General features: G+C 34.4%; 2 protein-coding genes and 1 long non-coding RNA gene across 4 annotated transcripts; 2 read left to right on the forward strand and 1 right to left on the reverse strand.

Moving 5' to 3' along the window:
• Window positions 1-1,632: 1,632 nt before the first annotated feature.
• LOC106362525 (glucomannan 4-beta-mannosyltransferase 7-like) lies at window positions 1,633-4,375 on the forward strand. Its single transcript, XM_048756067.1, has 4 exons — window positions 1,633-1,813; window positions 1,900-2,010; window positions 2,201-2,286; window positions 2,407-4,375. The coding sequence occupies exons 1-4, from the start codon at window positions 1,633-1,635 to the stop codon at window positions 2,917-2,919; spliced, it is 891 nt and encodes a 296-aa protein (XP_048612024.1). The 3' UTR covers window positions 2,920-4,375.
• Window positions 4,376-11,453: 7,078 nt separating this feature from the next.
• BNAC04G44570D lies at window positions 11,454-13,014 on the forward strand. Of its 2 annotated transcripts, none has more exons than XM_013805074.3 (9): window positions 11,454-11,518; window positions 11,659-11,716; window positions 11,801-11,835; window positions 11,923-12,028; window positions 12,118-12,144; window positions 12,228-12,355; window positions 12,427-12,472; window positions 12,555-12,610; window positions 12,684-13,014. In XM_013805074.3, the coding sequence occupies exons 1-9, from the start codon at window positions 11,511-11,513 to the stop codon at window positions 12,823-12,825; spliced, it is 606 nt and encodes a 201-aa protein (XP_013660528.1). In that variant the 5' UTR covers window positions 11,454-11,510; the 3' UTR covers window positions 12,826-13,014. The 2 variants fall into 2 exon arrangements, with proteins under 2 accessions (XP_013660528.1, XP_013660529.1); XM_013805075.3 differs by having other exon boundaries at window positions 11,467-11,518; window positions 11,804-11,835.
• A 1,655-nt stretch (window positions 13,015-14,669) lies between these two features.
• On the reverse strand, window positions 14,670-18,049 carry LOC106365627. Its single transcript, XR_007322642.1, has 2 exons — window positions 15,131-18,049; window positions 14,670-15,020 (listed from the first exon to the last, which is right to left on the reverse strand). It is a non-coding gene; the product is annotated as an uncharacterized LOC106365627 (long non-coding RNA).
• Between the last annotated feature and the right edge of the window lie 1,268 nt (window positions 18,050-19,317).

Below are 19,317 nucleotides of genomic sequence, written 5' to 3' on the forward strand. Positions count from 1 at the left end.
TCTAATTTCTAATGTTTCTTTAATTTTATGTTTTTTTTCAAGGCGGAAGAAAATGATGGCGAGCCGGTCGATGATCTCGCCCTAATGAGGAGGGCGTATACCAACAAGAAGACCGGCCAGATTGATGACGGTCTTGTGAGGGACGTGGTCGACCTGGTCCAAACTCAGGTGGTAGACGAAGTGTCTCAGCTTCAAACCGAGGATGACGCTTCGACGGCTTCGACCAACTTGTCCCGGTTTCGAATCAACGAAATCGTTGAATCCGTAAGTTCTTTTTTTTTAAAGTTCAATTCATTTATTTCTTGGTTTAAATTTCTAAATTTGGCTTTTTTCTATTCAGTCGGTTCCAAAGAAGAAGGGACGTTTGTTCGGTTTGGGTCGTCGCACCCGGTCGGTTCCTCCTTCTTCTGCACCACCGCCCTTTGTTGATCCAGAAGTACTTACGGCTCAGTTGAAGGACAAAGATGATCGTATATCTTTGTTGGAGACCCAGATGGCGGCTCAACAGGCGGGCTATGAGGCACAGAGGAGGCTGAACCAGCAAATGATGGAGATGATGCAGAGGATGTACCCGAACGAGGTGTTCCCGGACGTGCCAGACCCGTAGTTTTTTTTTCCCCAATCTCGGAATGTTTTATTTTTATTTGTGAAACTTTGAATATTAATTAATATGATTTCAATTTTACTTTTAATTTCATATTTTCGAATTTAAATTTCAGAAATTTTATTTTTTCAAAAAATTAATATTTTTTACATTCCGAGGAAATTAATTATATTTTTCACTAGATCGATCGATGCGTTTTTGAACAAAAACGCATCGATCGATCCGTTTTTTTAAAAAATATAGCGAGGGACATTTCCCTCGGAATTTTCCGAGGGACAACTCCCTCGGAAAATTCCGAGGAACGGATCCCTCGGAATATACCGAGGGAACAGTTCCTCGGAATAAACCGAGGAAAAAGTCCGTCGGTATACTCCTATCGATCGATGTATATATGTCCAAACACGCATTGATCGATGAACTTCCGAGGAATTATCCCGACGAAGTTTTACCTCGGTATATTCCGAGGACTTTTCCGACAAACAAGGGATCTTCGGAATTTCCTCGGAAATTTATTTCTTCGGAATTCCGTCGGAAAATTCCGAGGGATTTCAGAGGAAAAAAAAAATTCCGAGGAATTATTTCCGACGACGTGTTTCGTCGGAATTTCGTCGGAATAACGATATTCCGACGAAATTCCGACGATTTTTTTCCTCAGAATCCTTGATGTTTTCTTGTAGTGTATGGTCCTTGTGCAAATACATATGTACAATGAAAAAGAGGTAACAACCTACTATACTAATTTGTTATGTACATAGTAACATTCATTTAAGAATCAATTGCAGCTGCTTGCAGAATCTCATGGCCGACGAATCGTATAATAATTCAAGTGCTTGATGACTCCACAGATCCAGCCAGTAAGGTCCTTGTTAACACTTCTATAGACACTTTAACATTGGTTGTGTTAAAGTGACTTCCTTAAACATTTTTGGTGTGTGGCATATAATGGAAGGAAACAGGAATTGGTGAGAAGGGAATGTGAGAGATGGTCAACAGAAGGTGTCACCATAACCTTTGAGATAAGAGATAACATGAACGGATACAAAGCTGGCGCGCCGAGAGAAGGAATGAAGCATAGCTATGTGAAGCAGTGTGACTACATTGCTATCTTTGATGCTGATTTCCAGCCTGATCCTGACTTCCTCCACCGTACCGTTCCTTTCTTAATATACAATCCCAAGCGAGCACTTGTTCAAGGCCGTTGGGAGTTTGGTAACATTCCCTCATTTTTTTCTATCACAAATCTGTAGCTGGTACATGATATGATTGTGCTAACATATCTCATGGCATCATCACAGTGAATGGAGATCAGTGCATGATGACAAGACTGCAGGAGATGTCTCTAAGCTACCACTTCACAGTAGAGCAACAAGTTGGATCCTCAACATTTGCCTTCTTTGGATTCAATGGTATTGTAAACTTAGTGCCTTCAGGGATATACTGAGATTATGGGGGCATAAACAATTTAGCAAGGCTTTTTTAATAAAAAAACAATTTACATATTTGGGGACCTTTTCAAAAAATTAGAGGCTCTATGCCAATGTTTCATTTCGCTATGCCCAGGACCACCCTGCTCCTAATAGTCTATAACTGTTGCAGGAACGGCTGGTGTGTGGAGAATTTCAGCGTTGAATGAGTCTGGAGGATGGAATGACCAGACAACTGTTGAAGACATGGACATAGCTGTAAGAGCCACACTCAGAGGCTGGAAACTACTATATATAGATGATCTCAAGGTTATAAAATATTCCTCTTTTCTTGGTTTTTATGTGGTTTGTTTGATCTTTTGAGTGTGATATCTGTAGGTAAAAAGTGAGTTACCTTGTTCCTTCAACGCCCTCCGTAGCCAGCAGCATAGATGGACTTGTTGCCCTGCCAATCTATTCAGGAAAATGGCTGGACCAACAATAAAAAGCGAGAATGTTTCTCTGTGGAAGAAGTTGTATATGTTGTACAGCTTCTTCTTTATGCGCAAAGTCGTGGCTCACATCCTTACTTTCTGCTTCTACTGTGTTATCTTGCCAGCAATTGTTCTGTTCCCAGAGATCACAGTTCCGAAATGGGCTGCATTTTATCTCCCTGCTTTGATCACTCTCTTTATCGCAATCGGTAAACCAAGATCAGTCTACCTGTTGGTGTTTTGGGTTCTGTTTGAGAATGCAATGTCCATGCTTAGAACAAAGGCTCTGGTAATGGGCTTGTTTGAAACAGGAAGAGTACAAGAATGGGTTATGACAGAGAAATTAGGTGATGCCCTCAAGACCAAGCTGATTGGGCAAGTAGCTAATGAACATCATGTTAGATTCAGAGATAGGTAGGAGTAGAGGTTTTATGTTGGATTTGGTTTGAGACTTAATCGAGTTTGGGCTTAAACCTGATGTTATTATTTGTTGCAGGGTGCACTTGCTGGAGCTATTGCTTGGAGTGTACTTGTTGTTCTGTGGGTGCTACGACATAATTTATGGGAAGAACACACTCTATCTCTATGTGTACCTTCTATTGCAGTCAACGGCCTTCTTCGTTGTTGGTTTTGGATTTGTGGGAAAATTTGTTCCTGCTTCCTGCTTCCTCCTAAGTCATAGATAGATCGAAAAAGTCTCAGGCACCGATTGGCTTGAAGGCTGTTGGGACTTTTACATATCTCACAGTCCTTAAAGTTAATTATAAGCCACTGGGACTTTGGCTTTCCGTGTTTTTCTCAAAGCCTTCTAAAGCTTTCAACTGTAGACTGTTTCAATTTTATTCTTTGACATGTTTGTTTATTCTAAAGCCTCTAAACGAGACTTTTGTTGGCTTTGAGAATCCTTTTTCTATTCTTTATGTTTAAGGTTTTATTTTTTAACAAGTTAAACAATTGAACATAGTAAAACATTTAACAAAATTAAAATAAAATCCAATAAAATTCAAAATAAATCTAGATAGTTTTATTAGTTTTTGTTATTAACCAATAAAAAAATACGTATACAGAGTTTTTTTTTCATTTTAATATCCATCTCATATATTTATTTTCATAATTTATATGTTACATACTTTTACCAGCTTTTGGACATAATACTAATATTTTTTTTATATAAGTCCCAGATTTTAAAGTTTATGATGCCAATTAAGCTTTTAAAAATATTCAAAGTAACAGGCACAACTTTTAAAGTCAAAATCTCTACAGCCAAAATTCTAAAGCCACAACCTAAAGCAAAAGTCTTACCAATCGGAGCCTCAATATGTTTCAAAAGTTTTTTTAGTTGATACCATATTGAGAACACTCTTTTTTGTTTGGGATGTTTGAGAAAACTGTTATATATTAATATACACTGTATACAACACTTGTATTACTCCTTGAGTGTTTGTAACGTAATAAATCTCAAAAGTGGCTAATACACCTCCTAGTGACTTGGATTTGTTATGCTTCTTGTTCTTCATATTGAAAACATCACCAAAAGTCATTGTAGTAAATATTATATTTTATTGTCTGGAACCTCATTTTGTGAAATTTAGCAATGGAAGAAAATGGTCTTAGACTTCTTGAAACTTTGCTTGTTAATCACAACGGACCCCTTGACACAGCTAAACACAGACTCACATGACAATGTGGGTTGTGATTAGGCCTGGGAATATGAGTCTTTACCTGTGGGACCCGGCTCGTTTGACCTGCCGCGGGACCGGTGCGGGTCGAACAAGTTGGAAAAATCGATTTGCGGGTACGGGTTATGAGCATTTTATGCGGGACGGGTGTGGGTTGGTGGATTTTGAAACGCGGGTACCCACCAACCCACAATGTTTTGTTTTTAAATTTTTTTTTAAAAAATATATTTTTTTGTAAAAATGTATATTTTTAAAAGAAAATATGAGAATTTAAAAAATAATAATTAAAATATTTTAAAATATTTAAAATTTTAATTATAAATATATTATTTATGTTATATTTTACAAAAAATTAAATTAAATAAATATTTTTAAAAATAAAAATATAACCCGTGGGTCCGGCGGGTTACCGTAAATTAAGTGGTGGATAAGGATACAAATTTATTTGTCCGCGAGTTGTGCGGGTAGGATTTTTTGACAAAAAAAAATGTGTAACCCGCGGTTAGCAGGTCAGCGGGGCGGGTTTAGACCCGCAACCAAGCCCTAGTTGTGATTGAAACACGGTAATTGTATGAGAAGGCAATACAAATGTATAGCCATATTGATACCTTAGGCGGAGCCGGACTTAGCTTCGTAATGAGACTTCATTTTTGGAGACTCGCTGTATACAATTAGATTTTATAAATTAAATTAAGGTGTTAATATTATAATATTCTATTGATTATTAGAGTTATTTATTAACATAAATTTTCATTTTTAGATTCATATACTTTAAAATATGTTTTCTGTAAAATTTAAAAAAAAATTGCTTTCATGGTTTATGTATTGATTAAATTTTATGAATTCAGTTTTTATATTTTTATAATTAGATTATCTGGTGCATAAGAAATATGTATCATTTAAAGTGATTATGTTTTTAAGATGCAAATTGAATGTTATTAAAATTAGAGATAACTTTAATTACAATGAAAAACAAATAATATAGTTTTGAAACAACCAAAATTTTATTTTTTTATTATCTTGTTTATTTGCATAACTTATAAAAATTATTATCTTTTAACCAAATTTTTTTTATGTTGGTTCCCAAAGTACTTAGGTGAACTTTTGACACCAAATACAAGCCTGCCCCCCGCCCACCCCCCCCCCCCCCCCCAAGCCCCAACCACCCCATTTTGATGTTTGATTTGTTTTTCTAGACCCAAAAAAAATCATTTCGTGTTGTAAATCGTTAAACATTTAGACTGTTTATAAAGGTAGCAAAACCCAACCTGCACAGGGTCCAAAATTTTTTTTTTTTTTAGCAAATTTTAGTGGGAGTTTAGGACTCTTTGCTTAAACTATTAGGGCCAATTTTTAAAAATTACATGGGTATTTTTATAAATTTCACAGGGTCCAATAAAAGACTGGGACACACCTAAATCTAAGCTTAGGCCTGTTGAATTACCTTCATGGGGGCAAAAAGCATAAACCTTAGTTTAGTTACTAATATTGTTACTACTGTTCATTAATCTTTTCACCAAGTTGTTATCCATTTTTGGTAAAATGTTAAGTGCCAAAAAAACAAAATAAACTTTAGTGTTGGATGATTAACTTATAAAATTCATTTTCTTTTATACATCACATCACCTGATTCACAATTCACAACTTCTGATTTTCTCTCGATTCAAGATTCACAATTTTGCGGTGCCGAGGTTGTCATTATCTGTAATCATGCTTTCAAAATCTTGGTCAGAACATTGATTATTGTAATCAAGAGTTTGAGACGATCAATTTGGATGATTTATCTCATAGTGAATTGAGAGGTCTTCGTACATGTTTGCTTAAATTTAATAAAAAACTTGCTTAGAATCAAATTTAGATGATAAAGATGAGTGGCTGAAGTTTATAGCTGAATTATTAACAACTAGGGGGTGTTGGCGCGGAATATTGTTTTATTATTGCTAAGAGTGCATGATTTTTTTTGGATAATGTAATTATGTTATCGTTTTTATTTGTTAAGATCATTATTTGATGTTTTTAGTTTGTTATGTAATAGGTGATAAGTTAATATATTTTGTCTGTTTTTTTTTTTTGAATAATGTGTTGTTGTGTGTATACTTGTTAGTAGTCAAATGAGCCTCTAACGTAAACTAATATTAAATTTCAATAACTTTGCATCTACGCATTTTTTAATTCTAAGATTAACGGTTTCATCGTCAAAATAATATTATATTTTTTCATATTTTTGAAAATTATAATTTTTAAGATATTTTTTGCCCTCTCCCCATATTTTAAGCTTGAGCCCTCACTTTCTATGTATTTCGTTACATTTCTGGTGTGCGGTGCTTCTCACCATCACCGGAAAAAGACTCACATTTTTCTCTTGTTTTTCTTGTCTTCTTCACCTATGAGATTATATGGTATTTGTTGCAGATCGGGTTTATGAGTTTTCAGTTGTTCGGTTGCTTCCCACGGCATTGTAGGCTGTTCCAGTCAATATTGATTGCTCCTCTTCTTCCTTAGATTTCAGCTGATGTTAGAAAGTGCATCTCCTTGGTTGGGTCATAGTTTATTCGTCTTTGATTTTATATTCCTCGTCGTTGGCTTACCGTCAATAGTCTCTGCTCGTTTTGGTTTTCAAGATCTAGTTTTTGGTGTTCTGACTTCTATGCTCTCTTTCATAGCGTGAGGACGGCTCCATAGTTTTCTGATTTCGCTCTGTCTCCCTTTCCCTCTTTATTCTTGCATCTCTTTGCAGCTTTCATCGCATCTCTGGTGGCTCTCCCTTTCACCATGTTTGCCACTCGAGATTTGGATAATGTTTTCGTCCGTGTATGCTATGTGGGCTTGGAAGGTTATTTTTGGTCTCAAGTTTAGTCTCTGATTTTTTGGTGGTTGTCTTCCATTCTCCCTCTCTCAAGTTGTTTCTTTTCTTTCCATGTTTTCCTTGGTATAGGTGTGCGGAGTTAGTCTCTTGGAGCTTTGGTCCCTTCTATCCAGAGCTTTGTGGTTTTTCAGTTGGATGTCGTCTTGTATGTTCTTGTTTAGTCTGTGAGGTGTTTCTTACTTTTTAGCTACGGGTTGTGATTCCGGTGTTTTAGGCATATATTTTCCTTCTTTTTGGTGGCTTTGACCTTTCGATTATTATTTTTCCTTTGGCCCGCTTTCTTAGTTTATGTGTTGGTTGTCTAGTTTCTTATTCTTAATTTGATTATCTTATGATACTAATATCGAAATAAATATAATTTGTAAATGAAATAATAAAAATTAGTAAAAATAATAAAATGATGAAAAGTCTTGCTATTTTTAGGTGTGAATAAATTAAATATTTAAAATATATTTATATTATTTTATTTATTTCTTGAATTTTAGAGATCAATAAGTGTGAGAAGGATTAGATAATACACAATTAAAAATTTATGGAGAAAATTGCAATAATTTAAAAGAAGAATAATTTAAATAAAAAAAAAACATGAGGACACATGTCAACAAACCCCCCTTCCATATGTCATAAGAAAGGAAAAAGCCAACTTTATATATATAGATATATAGATACAATATTTTATTAGACGACAAAGATGAGTTTTGTTGTTGTTTGTAGCTGAAATATTAGGAATAATATAGTTTATTAGATGAGTAAGATGAGTATTCGATATTTTTCATATATATACATGTATTTAACTATTTTAAATATTTGATCTACAACACTATTATCTTAAAATTGTCATCATTAATATAGGAAATTCATCTTCAGAAATGTGTTTCTAAAATAATCTATTATATCATCCTTAGTAGCATACATAACAAATAAGTAACTTGGTATGATATACAAAAGAGACAGTCTTTCTCTCAGTGAAAAAAATTGTCATAGAACATTTTTCTTACATTAAAATGTGTTGGAGAACCAAAGAGAAATTAAAATCATTGAGAGAAACAATGAAATCATTTACTTTTTAAAATGTTTATAAATAATTTAAATTATGAGATAACTACATGTCCAATTTTTTTTCCTTTTTTCCTGTATTTTTCATTATCTCTTTTTCTTTTTTATTTACTCTCATATATATTGTGTTTATGATATCCTACACGTAAGTGAGCTCTTTGAATGCATGGTTAAGGTTTATGGTAGGTAACTCAATAACCACATGGATTACATGTTTGAATCATGTGTCTAGTTCACTCTCTTCCTCCTAAGAAAATTGCTTGTAGGTATCCTACTAAATTTACTTGCAGCTATTCTCTAGTTACGTAAAAGTTACATTTGTTAATGGAGAAGTCTACATATATGTAGATAGAGACGTGCTTTGGGATAGGCACCACCTCAAAAGAAGGCCGTAAGCTTAAAGGTTTCGGTGTTGAAAAAGACTAGACACAAAGTATAAGGGCTAGAGGTCATGATGGGATCGGATGGGTTCTTGGGTTGAGTAGATCTAGGAACGTGTTAGGCTAGTGTCTCTGTCTGGGTGTGACATGTTAGTCAACTCGGAATAAAAACTAGTAAGCCACTTTATCTATGTAAAAATAAACCTTCATTGTTTGTATTACTTTGCAAAATAAAAAAAAAAACAATGTACTTGTATGTATTAATTTCTATAACAGATTGGTCTTGCACTTTCACAGTGTAGTTTCAATCTTGATTGAGTGTCACTGAAAAGGGTGTTCTGCTCTTCTTGTTATTATACAATGTAATGATATAAATTTCTTTATCTTCAGGAGCCTCTTTTTATCTGACCAATGTTAATGAAACGCTTAGTCCTGATGGTATAGCGATTTGTTTCTTTAAATTTCTTCCATAATTTGTGTCGCCAAAAATTATGTTTACAATTTACTACACCCAATCTGCTTTGGGGTTTCAATTATTTTTGTTCCTTTCCTTCTCTAGTTGAGGCGCTTGTGAGATTTATAAGTTCGATTTTCTAGATCTGATGGTGTCATCAGTCGGTGGACATAAGTTTGAAAGTATCTTCTATAATCATATACTGAATCACAAGAGGTTCTTCTCACCTTCTGAAACTACTTTTTCCCTCTAGTTGTGGCAAACCTCAAAGAGTACAAGGAATTTGACAGCATTATGGTTATTCTTAGCGGTTGGGAATCTGGTAGTAACATAGTTAATACCCAACATGCCTACTGTGAACTTTGTCATGTGAGAAAAAAATCTTGAATTTAATGATGAGTGCTGTGAAACTTAAGCCATGGGCTCATTACTAACGTAGACGTGAACTAAATGCATTACTCTTTGCAGCTTCATTTGAAATCATAAGATGTTCTGGGTCTATATATGGCTGGTAAAAAACAGCTGTATTTTAATCAATTTGCCTGTCAGGGTATATGGATTATATAGGTTAGTGCACAAGCAGAGCAGGTCCTACACATTTTGAGACGACAAGCAAATAATAAATAAAAGGTTGAAAAATAAAATATTCCATGAGGAGGGTTTAAACCCAGCCTCTTTGCAATGCTTTGTGACAGCATTACCACTAGACCAGAGGCACACTTACAAGAATAAGTGACCGATAAATTAGATAATAATATGGCGGCGGGAAGCACATGCTTCCTCCCTTGTGTCAAGGGCCGGCACTGTGCACAAGAACTCCTAGGTTCTTAGTGAAAGCTTGTTATGGGTGGTTTTCCCGGCAGTGGATGACTTTGGCGTCTCACTTTATGAAACTTTTGAGGTTTGAATTTTTTTACTTAAAGTTTTGAACTCCCAGTTTCCGTGATTAATTAAACTGCAGCATCTAAGGGGTTTTTTTTTTCCATTCATGACAGTGAGAGATTTATGGCTGTTTTTAAAGGACTTGATAGATTTTTTATAAGGATGTTGGGCTGCAATCTAGTGCAGCTGCCACCAGAAATGCTACAATTAAACTTTTGGGTGCTTTAGCTCTTTGTGTTGTGTTTGTTGGAAGAATATCTATCAACAACCAACTTCAACTAGGTTGTTTTTGTTTGCACACATCAAAGGGTTTCTTAATGATAAATGCACTAGTTTTTTAAAAAATGATGCGGAAGTATGATAGTGTTTGTTGAACACGTGTACTTGCTCGTTGTGTTTGACTTGCAGACGAGACGAGTCTCGTTTGAACGCATGGATTCATTGCACCAGTACTATATGAGACCGTTCACCGTTGGTTAATGGTTGGTGATATAAAATCATATTCGAAGTTTAAATAAATGCCAAACTATTCTCTTTTTAGTTTATCTTTGCTATTTTGCAATGTTTTTAAACCGACAGTGAACCGGACTATTTACCGGATTGCTGGTTCACTGGGTCGACCGGGTGAACCGCGGATTAATAAATAAATTAATTTTACTATGTAATAATATATTAGTTATGAAAATAAATATATAAAAACTAAAGTTTAATATTTTCTACATGTTTTTTAAAACATAAAATAATAGTTTGGATATGTATATATTTTATGTTTAAAAAGTATTTAGAAAATACTTAACTTTAGTTTTTATATATTTATTTTCATTTGACATACAAAATATCAAAAAATAGTTTAGACTATTTAATTTTTTTATGACAAAGTAAGAGTTATGACATTTAAAAAAAAAATCAAGATATAAAATTTATAAATATTTAAATGTATAATGTAAATAATAAATTAAACTTCAAATTCAAAATAAACCAAAAGTAAAAGATCATTGTAATAAATTGTCAATAACAGAAATAAACTAACACCAAATCACATCAACTAATATTGGTTCTTTCTATCATCGTTCACTTCATTTTCTCCATGTGGCATAGCTAAAGGAATTCCAGTTTTCTAAACTGCCGTGAAATCTTCATCAAAATCTAAAAATCACAAATATAAAACTGAAAAACAAAAAACCAAACTTTTTTTTTATTAGCACCTAACTTTTTAACTGAAAACTTAGAATATAAAACATAATCTAAAAACTAAAAAAAAATAGTAAAAGTTATTTATAGGTTCAACCGGTGGTTCAACCAGATATCGGGTTTCAGATTTTAGTGGGTTTTTGCGGGTTTTCCGAGTTTCTAAATATTGGGTTTTTCACAAAACTCAATCCGAATTTTTTCTGGGTCACCGGGTTTACCGGTTCAACCGTTGATCCGGGTCGGGTTTGAAAACACTGCTATTTTGTGTGACTTGAAATAGATCCAAGTACATATACACATACAAGAAAAAAAAATATTTATTTTCTTAAAACAAGAAAATTTTATAGAAAGTATAATTCAGATTCTTATTATGAAAACAATTGTATTTAGTTGGGCCTGAATTATGAGCCCATTACGAGTTGAAGAAAACTAGGATGTTTAATGGGTAGCATTATTATTATTCGAAAGTGAATTGGGAAACGGGAGGCGAGGGAGAGAAAGATGCCCAGGTAATCTCTCTCTAGCTTAGGGTTTGGTTTCGTTCTTGTTGATTAGGTTCTCAGATAGATTCAGTTGATCCTAGAATCTGACTAGCTTAGGGTTTTGGTTGGGTTGTTGTTGCTGAAATGACTTATTCGTTCTTGTACAGAACTACTCGCAGATCTGTAAAACAAAGGCTCCAATATATACAAGTTATCCAAGAATTGGTATGACACTCGTTGATAATAAAAATAAAACACACAAATTTTGTTTTTTATTCTTACAAGAATCTTACTTGTGTGTTCTTGCAGCAGGAGGAGATCAAGTTGTTACAGATTTCCAACGAGTAGGACTCCGATCTTTATTTTTTTTTCTTATGCATTTTTTTGCTTCTTTCTCGAACTTATTGAAACCATTATTATTAATATTCCAGGAAACTGAATGGGGAGGGTCTAGACGGTCTGAGCTACACCGAGCTGGCTTCACTTGAAACTATGTTAAAGGAGGGCTTCCGCATTGTGGAAGAACAAACAGATAAGGTTGGGGTTTTTTCCTCTCCCCTCTCCAACCATCTTGGTTTGATTATAAATTCTTTTGTTTAATAGTGTAACCCTTCCTTCTGTTTCAGGCACAGCAGGAACAATTACTCAGGGAGGTAGAGATCTCATCTTAAGTTCAAAGTTTAAACCCTTTTTGTAATATATGTCTATTTTGACCCCGTCCCCTCCTCCATTTCAGATTGTTGATTGCGATGTTATGGGAAAGGAATGGCTTGACGAAAAAGAGAAAGAGGATTTGGCCTACCAATCGCTTCTGGCAAGGAGAAGAACAGCTATGAGGAACAAGGCTCGAGAACTCCGTCTCAGGTAAAACGCTATGATCATTTTTTTCTCTCTTTAAGAACATGAAATCATCATCGATCTTCTTGTGGATACAGCCCTCAAGACAGCCAAAAGGAGCATAGCTATAATCATGAAACACTGGTGAGTATCGATATATCGATGCCCATATTCTCTCACCTCTCATGTCCTGTCGCTTCACATTGGGTTTGTCTGTTTCTTGCAGATGTTAACCATCGAATGTTTGAAGATCGAGAAGGAGAGATTACGGCTTTTGAACCAGTATGTGATTACATTCATTCCTCCGTTTTTAATTTTCTTCCTTCTTCTGATGTGTCTGTCTTCTTCATTACAGGAGAATGATTGGTAAAGAGCTTGACGGTATGGTATACTTGGAACTGTTGGTGTTTAGCTGTGCGATACATAGTGGTATGTTCAAAGCTGAAGAAGAGAAAAATAAGATAAAACGTGCAAGGCAGATTCTTGGGGGCATTTAGTAAGAGAGTCTTGTTATATGTTGGTTTGGTTCTGGCTTTGTGTGTTTAATAATATCTGTCTTAAAATTAAAAGACTTATGGTTTGCTAGATTCTAATCTACAATCCATGTTAGGCGGCTATACCTGCCAAGGATCAAATAAATAAACTGTAAACCGATTCATATATAGTTATCCTTTTCGTCTCCCCCACCCGTCATCTCTCACAACTCACACAACTATACAAGAAACAAAAAACGGCATCGAGTTCGCTTTGTAATATTAAGGCGTCTTCTACATACGCTCGAATGTCTGAATTTTATAGTAAAAATGAGAACATTGATAGTATCGTCACGTATGAAGATTACCATTAGCATGCGAATCTAATATATTCAGCAAAAGATCAGAAGTCGACTACCATCTTCCATCCAGAAGCCAAAGCAAGAGCTCTGTTATAAGGCTTTCTAGAGTCCCTTCTTTGAGTGCATGCGCAAGTTTTTTCTGCCGCAACGCATGCTTGTGAGTAGTGAGCTTCACAAACAAACCTATGTGGGTTGAAAGCTAATGAAGAAGAGCAGAATCACTACAAAATCACTGTGAAAGAATACAATTTCGTCTTTTCAAAAAAAACCATGGTGTTCAAAGCAGGTTTTCTGAGTTCATCATCTCTTTCTGCTGTGAGGTTTGCAACCATATTCAAGTATTTCAGTAGTCCACTTGTCAGACAAATTAGAATTCAAACAGAAGAGAGATGTCAAATCATTTGTCATTTAACAGGATTTTGGTTTCACATAAAACATGTTTCAAATATGCTTGGAAATATTTTCAAATTTAAAATAAAAAAATGTGAGTTAAACACTTTTATATTTTGTCATTAAACAGGAAAACCAATTCTAATTTTTCTCGGTTGCTAGTTGCTACTGTTAACCGGTTTTTATAATTATGGCTTATTGGGTTTTCCTTTCTTTAGCGAAAGAAAACGTGCGGGAAGTCATAGTTCAGCATATGTGAACGTCACTTCGCCTCTCTCATTTGGTCGTACGTTTCTTTTTTGTCAACATTATATTCCCATAGAGTTTAAAATGCTACACGTGGCTAAAAGAAACATTGCAGTCTGAATTCTAGCTTCACCGGTAAGCTTGGTGCCCTTTGATTTCGGTAACAATCGCTACCGTCAAATCTCCGGCGGCGCTATTATTTTCTTCGTAACCACCTCTTATTATCCCACTCTTCAAGCTCTCCTTTTCGCCGTGACGGCTTACTGAAGCTGGGACTCAATCATCTTTGGTTAATTAATTATTGAGTAGACTCAATCAACTTAGATAAATTCTTTATTTTGGACCATTTTCAAACAAGAAAATGCCAATTCTACTGAATCTCCCATACATCGATAAGAAGAAACCAATATTTCACATTTCAGATTTTTTTTTTTTTTTTTTTTGGTGAAGTACAGCTCAACTTCGTACACTTCGGATCCATTCTCAGGTTCGTGTTGATCTACAAAACAGTGTGAATAGATTTCGATTTCGTTTTAAGATTGTTTGACTCTTGAGTTCTTTCTTGTGCGATTACAGTTAGACTTTTAGCTGCCCGATGTCCTCGTTAGAGACGGAGTTTAGGTTTATTGGATTTGAATTGCAGTTTCGATTTCTAATTTTGGAAATTGGGAGATAGATTTGATCGGATTTTGGACTACCTCACTGTTGTTCTTAGTGTTGTAGTCTTATATGAGAGAGTTGTGGGAAGCTTGATGTGTAATTGAGGATTCGGTAGTCTGGTTTTGGCTAATGTTGAAAATTTATAAGGATTCCACATCTTGAAATTGCCCATATTTTGAGTAAACGTTTTGAGGAATGTCAATAGAATAATCTTGGAATCTGTAAGGTTATATTATTAGTTCAATGTAGTTTCTTACATTATTTTAACAACATCCACTCACCTTACATTATTTTTAACATCATCCACTCAATCTTATAGTCTATCACATAAGATGCCATTATTCAACAACAAATCTCACCACTCATCTTTAGTCTTGATTCTGAGCAAGTTTTGCTTTAGCCTGAGCAAGTTCTTCATGTAATTTACGTAAACTGTCGCGTAGGCCTCGCAATTCATTTTTAGAGAGGTTGTCCAAATCGATCGTATCCAACAATTGGTTTAGAGAAGCAAGGTTATCACCAAGGTCATCAGACAGGTATTTCTCCACCACCTTCCTTAGACTTAAACATGAGGAAAAAGTAGTGTTAGAACTCCAAAAAAATATTCCTGAGATTTAGAATCTAAAACCTAAAAGCTACACAAACATAAAAGACTGAGTCCAAAGTATTACCTTGGACGTCCGTAAAATAGCGGGGTAAGGTTGTCGGTCGGATAACAGATAACGCCTACCTGAGCATCGCATAGTTCTGCAATTTTATCTGCCTTTTTTTCTAGAGCCTTCATTGCCGCTAGATACTTACTTGTACGGTGTCTCAAGTTTTCCACATAGTCTTCATTCATGACTCTTGTAGAGAAGTTTAAAAAATGACTTAAAACTGATGGAGGAAGAATTGAGAAGCCAGCACAATATATATAGAGCTTGAGGGGCCCATATTCTTCAGGAAATGCGGGTCCACGCGCAAACATAAAAAAAAAAGGTAACAATGTGTACACACAAAAGCCACAAAAGTAGTTATTTTGACTGTAATTATAAATAAAAATATTAAAAATTAATAATCAGTGCTACATTAAAATGATTTGACAGTCTTTCGTTATGGGTTTGGATGCACAAATATCAACCCATACTATTGTACTCAAAAAATTTAACCAGTGGGTGAGCTTTGTTTTCATAATAAGAATCTGTATAATATTTTCTATACTATTTTCTTCTTTTATGAAAACAAAATATATTTTCTTGTTTGTACTTGGAGCTATTTCAAGTCACAAAATAGCAAAGAGAAACTAAAAAGAGAATATTGTGACATTTATGTAAACTTTGATTATGATTTACAATCACCAACCATTAACCGACGGTCTCGTATAGTACTACTGGTGCAAATGCAATGAATCCATGCGTTGAAACGAGATTCTTTTCGTCTGTAAGTCAAACCCAACGAGCAAATACACATGTTCAACAAACACTATCATACTTTCACATCATTTAAAAATATATATATATATAAAGTAAAATATATTGCTTAAATATACAAATAACCCATTTAAGAAAGTGTACGATCATTAGACATGGAAGCTTTGACCATTTAAGAAAGGAATGTATGTGAGGAAGAAATTCAATTTGTCGTACACTATTATATTGAGAACCCCCATCCTTAAACGTTTCATCCACAATCTGAAATAAACTAAGATTTAATTTTATAACAATCATGGATTAAAAGTTTAAAACCAACTAAAGGTTGTTCTAAAATATTTTTTTTATATTGTTGTAATTCAATCAAGTTAAAACAATCCTGAATGCATAAACAATTTTAAGTATATTGCATGTCTATTTTTTCTTTAACTGTTAAAAAAAACAAAAAGAATATGTGTTATTTGCAACATGTTATTATCTCAAATAACAATTGCAACAGTTTCAAAAGCTACATGCAAAGCTGCGAATAAAAAAAACATGTTTTGGTATAATGTACATTTGTATAAATCTTCTTCGGGAATACTGAAAACTAATCATAATCAAGGACAATAAAATGTAATGGTGGCTATGACATGCTCTCTCTTTGCTTACCAGTTAACATCATCTTGACTACGTGTATTTAAAAAAAAAATGGTTTAAGAGGTTTTTGGCTGGTAACTCATACATCCCTTTAGCATAAATGATAAACCCCAAGATATGTAACTTAAGTCTTTTTGAAGTATTTTTTGAAGAATAGACTTTTCTATAGACATTTTCTTTGTTCTTTCTTTCGTTTTAAATCTAATGTTTCCGTATATTATTTGAAAAGGGTAGAAAGCAGTTTTATCTCGTTATGTAGACAAATTACTATTAATCCAACTTGCTACTATTTTAGAACAATCTTTAGGGCATGATTATCGGCTGGGACATTTTTTGGTCCTCAAATTTTTTTATTTTTTATTTTTTAAAATAAATGATGAACCAATTGCGGACCGCCACGTGTCAGTGGGGTCCGCAAACAGTTAAGGACAACCCTTGGGACGTTTCTTAATTAGGGACATTTGGGCAAAGTTCCTAAAAAAATGTGGTGGATCCCACACCAAAACACTAAGGGCATCTGTATCAGTGAACCCCATGGAAGGAGTTCACAAAATATTTTTTTATTATTTTTTTCTGTTTGATTTTTGTTTAAAAAAAAATTTAATTAATCGGACCAATCGCGGGCCGCCACGTGCCGTGGAGCCCGCGCTACAGTGATGACCCGGGTTCAGTGCAGTGACCCTGTAGGAGACAGATTTACTTTTTTTGTTTATTTTAATATTTTTTTTTCGAAAACTGTGTGAACTCTTCGTAGAGTTTACTGATAGAGATGCTCTAAACACCAATGTTGGGAGTATTGATAATCATGCCCTTACTTGGTTTTATTCCATGATTGTTATAAAGTTAAATCTTAGTTTATTTCAGATTGTGGATGAAACGTGTAAGGCTGGGAGTTCTCAATAGAATAGTGTACGACAAATTGAATTTCTTCCTCGCATACATTCCTTTCTTAAATGGTCAATGCTTCCATGTCTAATGATCGTACACTTTCTTAAACGTGTTATTTGTATATTATATATAATAAGCAATATATTTTACTGTATATATATATATATTTTTTTTTTAAATGATGTGAAAGTATGATAGTGTTTGTTGAACACGTGTATATGCTCGTTGGGTTTGACTTACAGACGAAAGAATCTCGTTTCAACGCATGGGATTCATTGCATTTGCACCAGTACTACTATATGAGACCGTTGGTTAATGGTTGGTGATAATAAATCATAATCAAAGTTTAAATAAATGTCACACTATTCTCTTTTTAGTTTTTCTTTGCTATTTTGTTACTTGAAATAGCTCCAAGTACAAACAAGAAAATATATTTTGTTTTCTTCAAACAAGAAAATAGTATAGAAAATATTATTCAGATTCTTATTATGAAAACAAAGCTCACTCACTGGTTAAATTTTTTGAGTACAAGTATGGGTTGGTATTTGTTCATTTTGTTTCAACGATTCTTCTTTTTTTTTTGAGGAAAACAAATAATATTTTATAACTAACTAATAGAGTAAGGAAAATATTTTTTTAATTCATATAAAAAATACCTAAGAAATGAAAAAAAAAATTGCGAAATCATTTTAACGGAAAGAGTACAAGGAATCTGACAGCATTATGGTTATTCTTAGCGGTTGGGAATCTGGTAGTAACATAGTTAATACCCAACATGCCTATTGTGAACTTTGTCATGTGTGAAAAAATCTCGAATTTAATGATGAGTGCTGTGAAACTTAAGCCAGGGGCTCATCACTAACGTAGACGTTAACTGAATGCATTACTCTTTGCAGCTTCATTAGAAATCTTAACTTGTGTGGAAAACAAATTGACAGGGGTAACCAGGGGCGAAGCCAGGCTTTTCTTTGAGCGGGTGCAAAACATGACGTAGGGTACTGGTGTCCATAGTAAAAACTTAGATATTTAAAATATAACGGGTGCACGTGCACCCTTAGTTGTTAACGTAGCTCCGCCCCTTGGGGTAACTCTTCTAGTTCTGGGTCTATATATGGCTGGTAAAATACAGCTGTATTTTAATCAATTTGCCTGTCAGGGTATATGGATTATATAGGTTAGAGCACAAGAACTCCTAGGTTCTTAGTGAAAGCTTGTTATGGGTGGTTTTTTCGGCAGTGGATGACTTTTGCGTCTCACTTTTTGAAACTTTTAAGGTTTGAACTTTTTTACTTGAAGTTTTGAACTCCCAGTTTCCGTGATAATTAAACTGCATCATCTAAGGGTTTTTTTTTCCATTCATGACAATGAGAGATTTATGTCTGTTTTTATAGGACTATATAAAAAAAATTTAAGGATGTTGGGCTGCAATCTAGTGCAGCTGCCACCAGAAATGCTACAATTAAACTTTTGGCTGCTTTAGCTCTTTGTGTTGTGTTTGTTGGAAGAACATCTATCAATAACCGACTTCGACTGGGTTGTTTTTGTTTGCACACATTAACGGGTTTTTTAATGATAAATGCACTTTTGACAATGAGTATGACAAAAAAGCCCCTTTTGAGGTGTGGATTTCCTTTGATGGTTATAACTCTTGTTTTGTCTTGATGCTCTTTATATTCTTCTGTTCAACAAGGGACTCTGCCTCCAAAAAAAAACGAGTTGTTAAAACGTCAGCTTCTACATCACAAAAGAGGATGCAGATGGGCTTTTTGCTACTTAGCAAATAAGGTTTGTCTGATAAACTTTCTGTTACACTAATCCTATTTCTCATGCAGATTGATCACTTTTCTTTCATGCATAATTAATTTTTCTGGTAGGTTGCCAAGACATTCGTTGCAGACGTTTAAACGCATGTATACATTTTA

Source organism: Brassica napus, chromosome C4 (genome assembly GCF_020379485.1).
Source record: "Brassica napus cultivar Da-Ae chromosome C4, Da-Ae, whole genome shotgun sequence".
Classification (NCBI taxonomy): Eukaryota; Viridiplantae; Streptophyta; class Magnoliopsida; order Brassicales; family Brassicaceae; genus Brassica; species Brassica napus.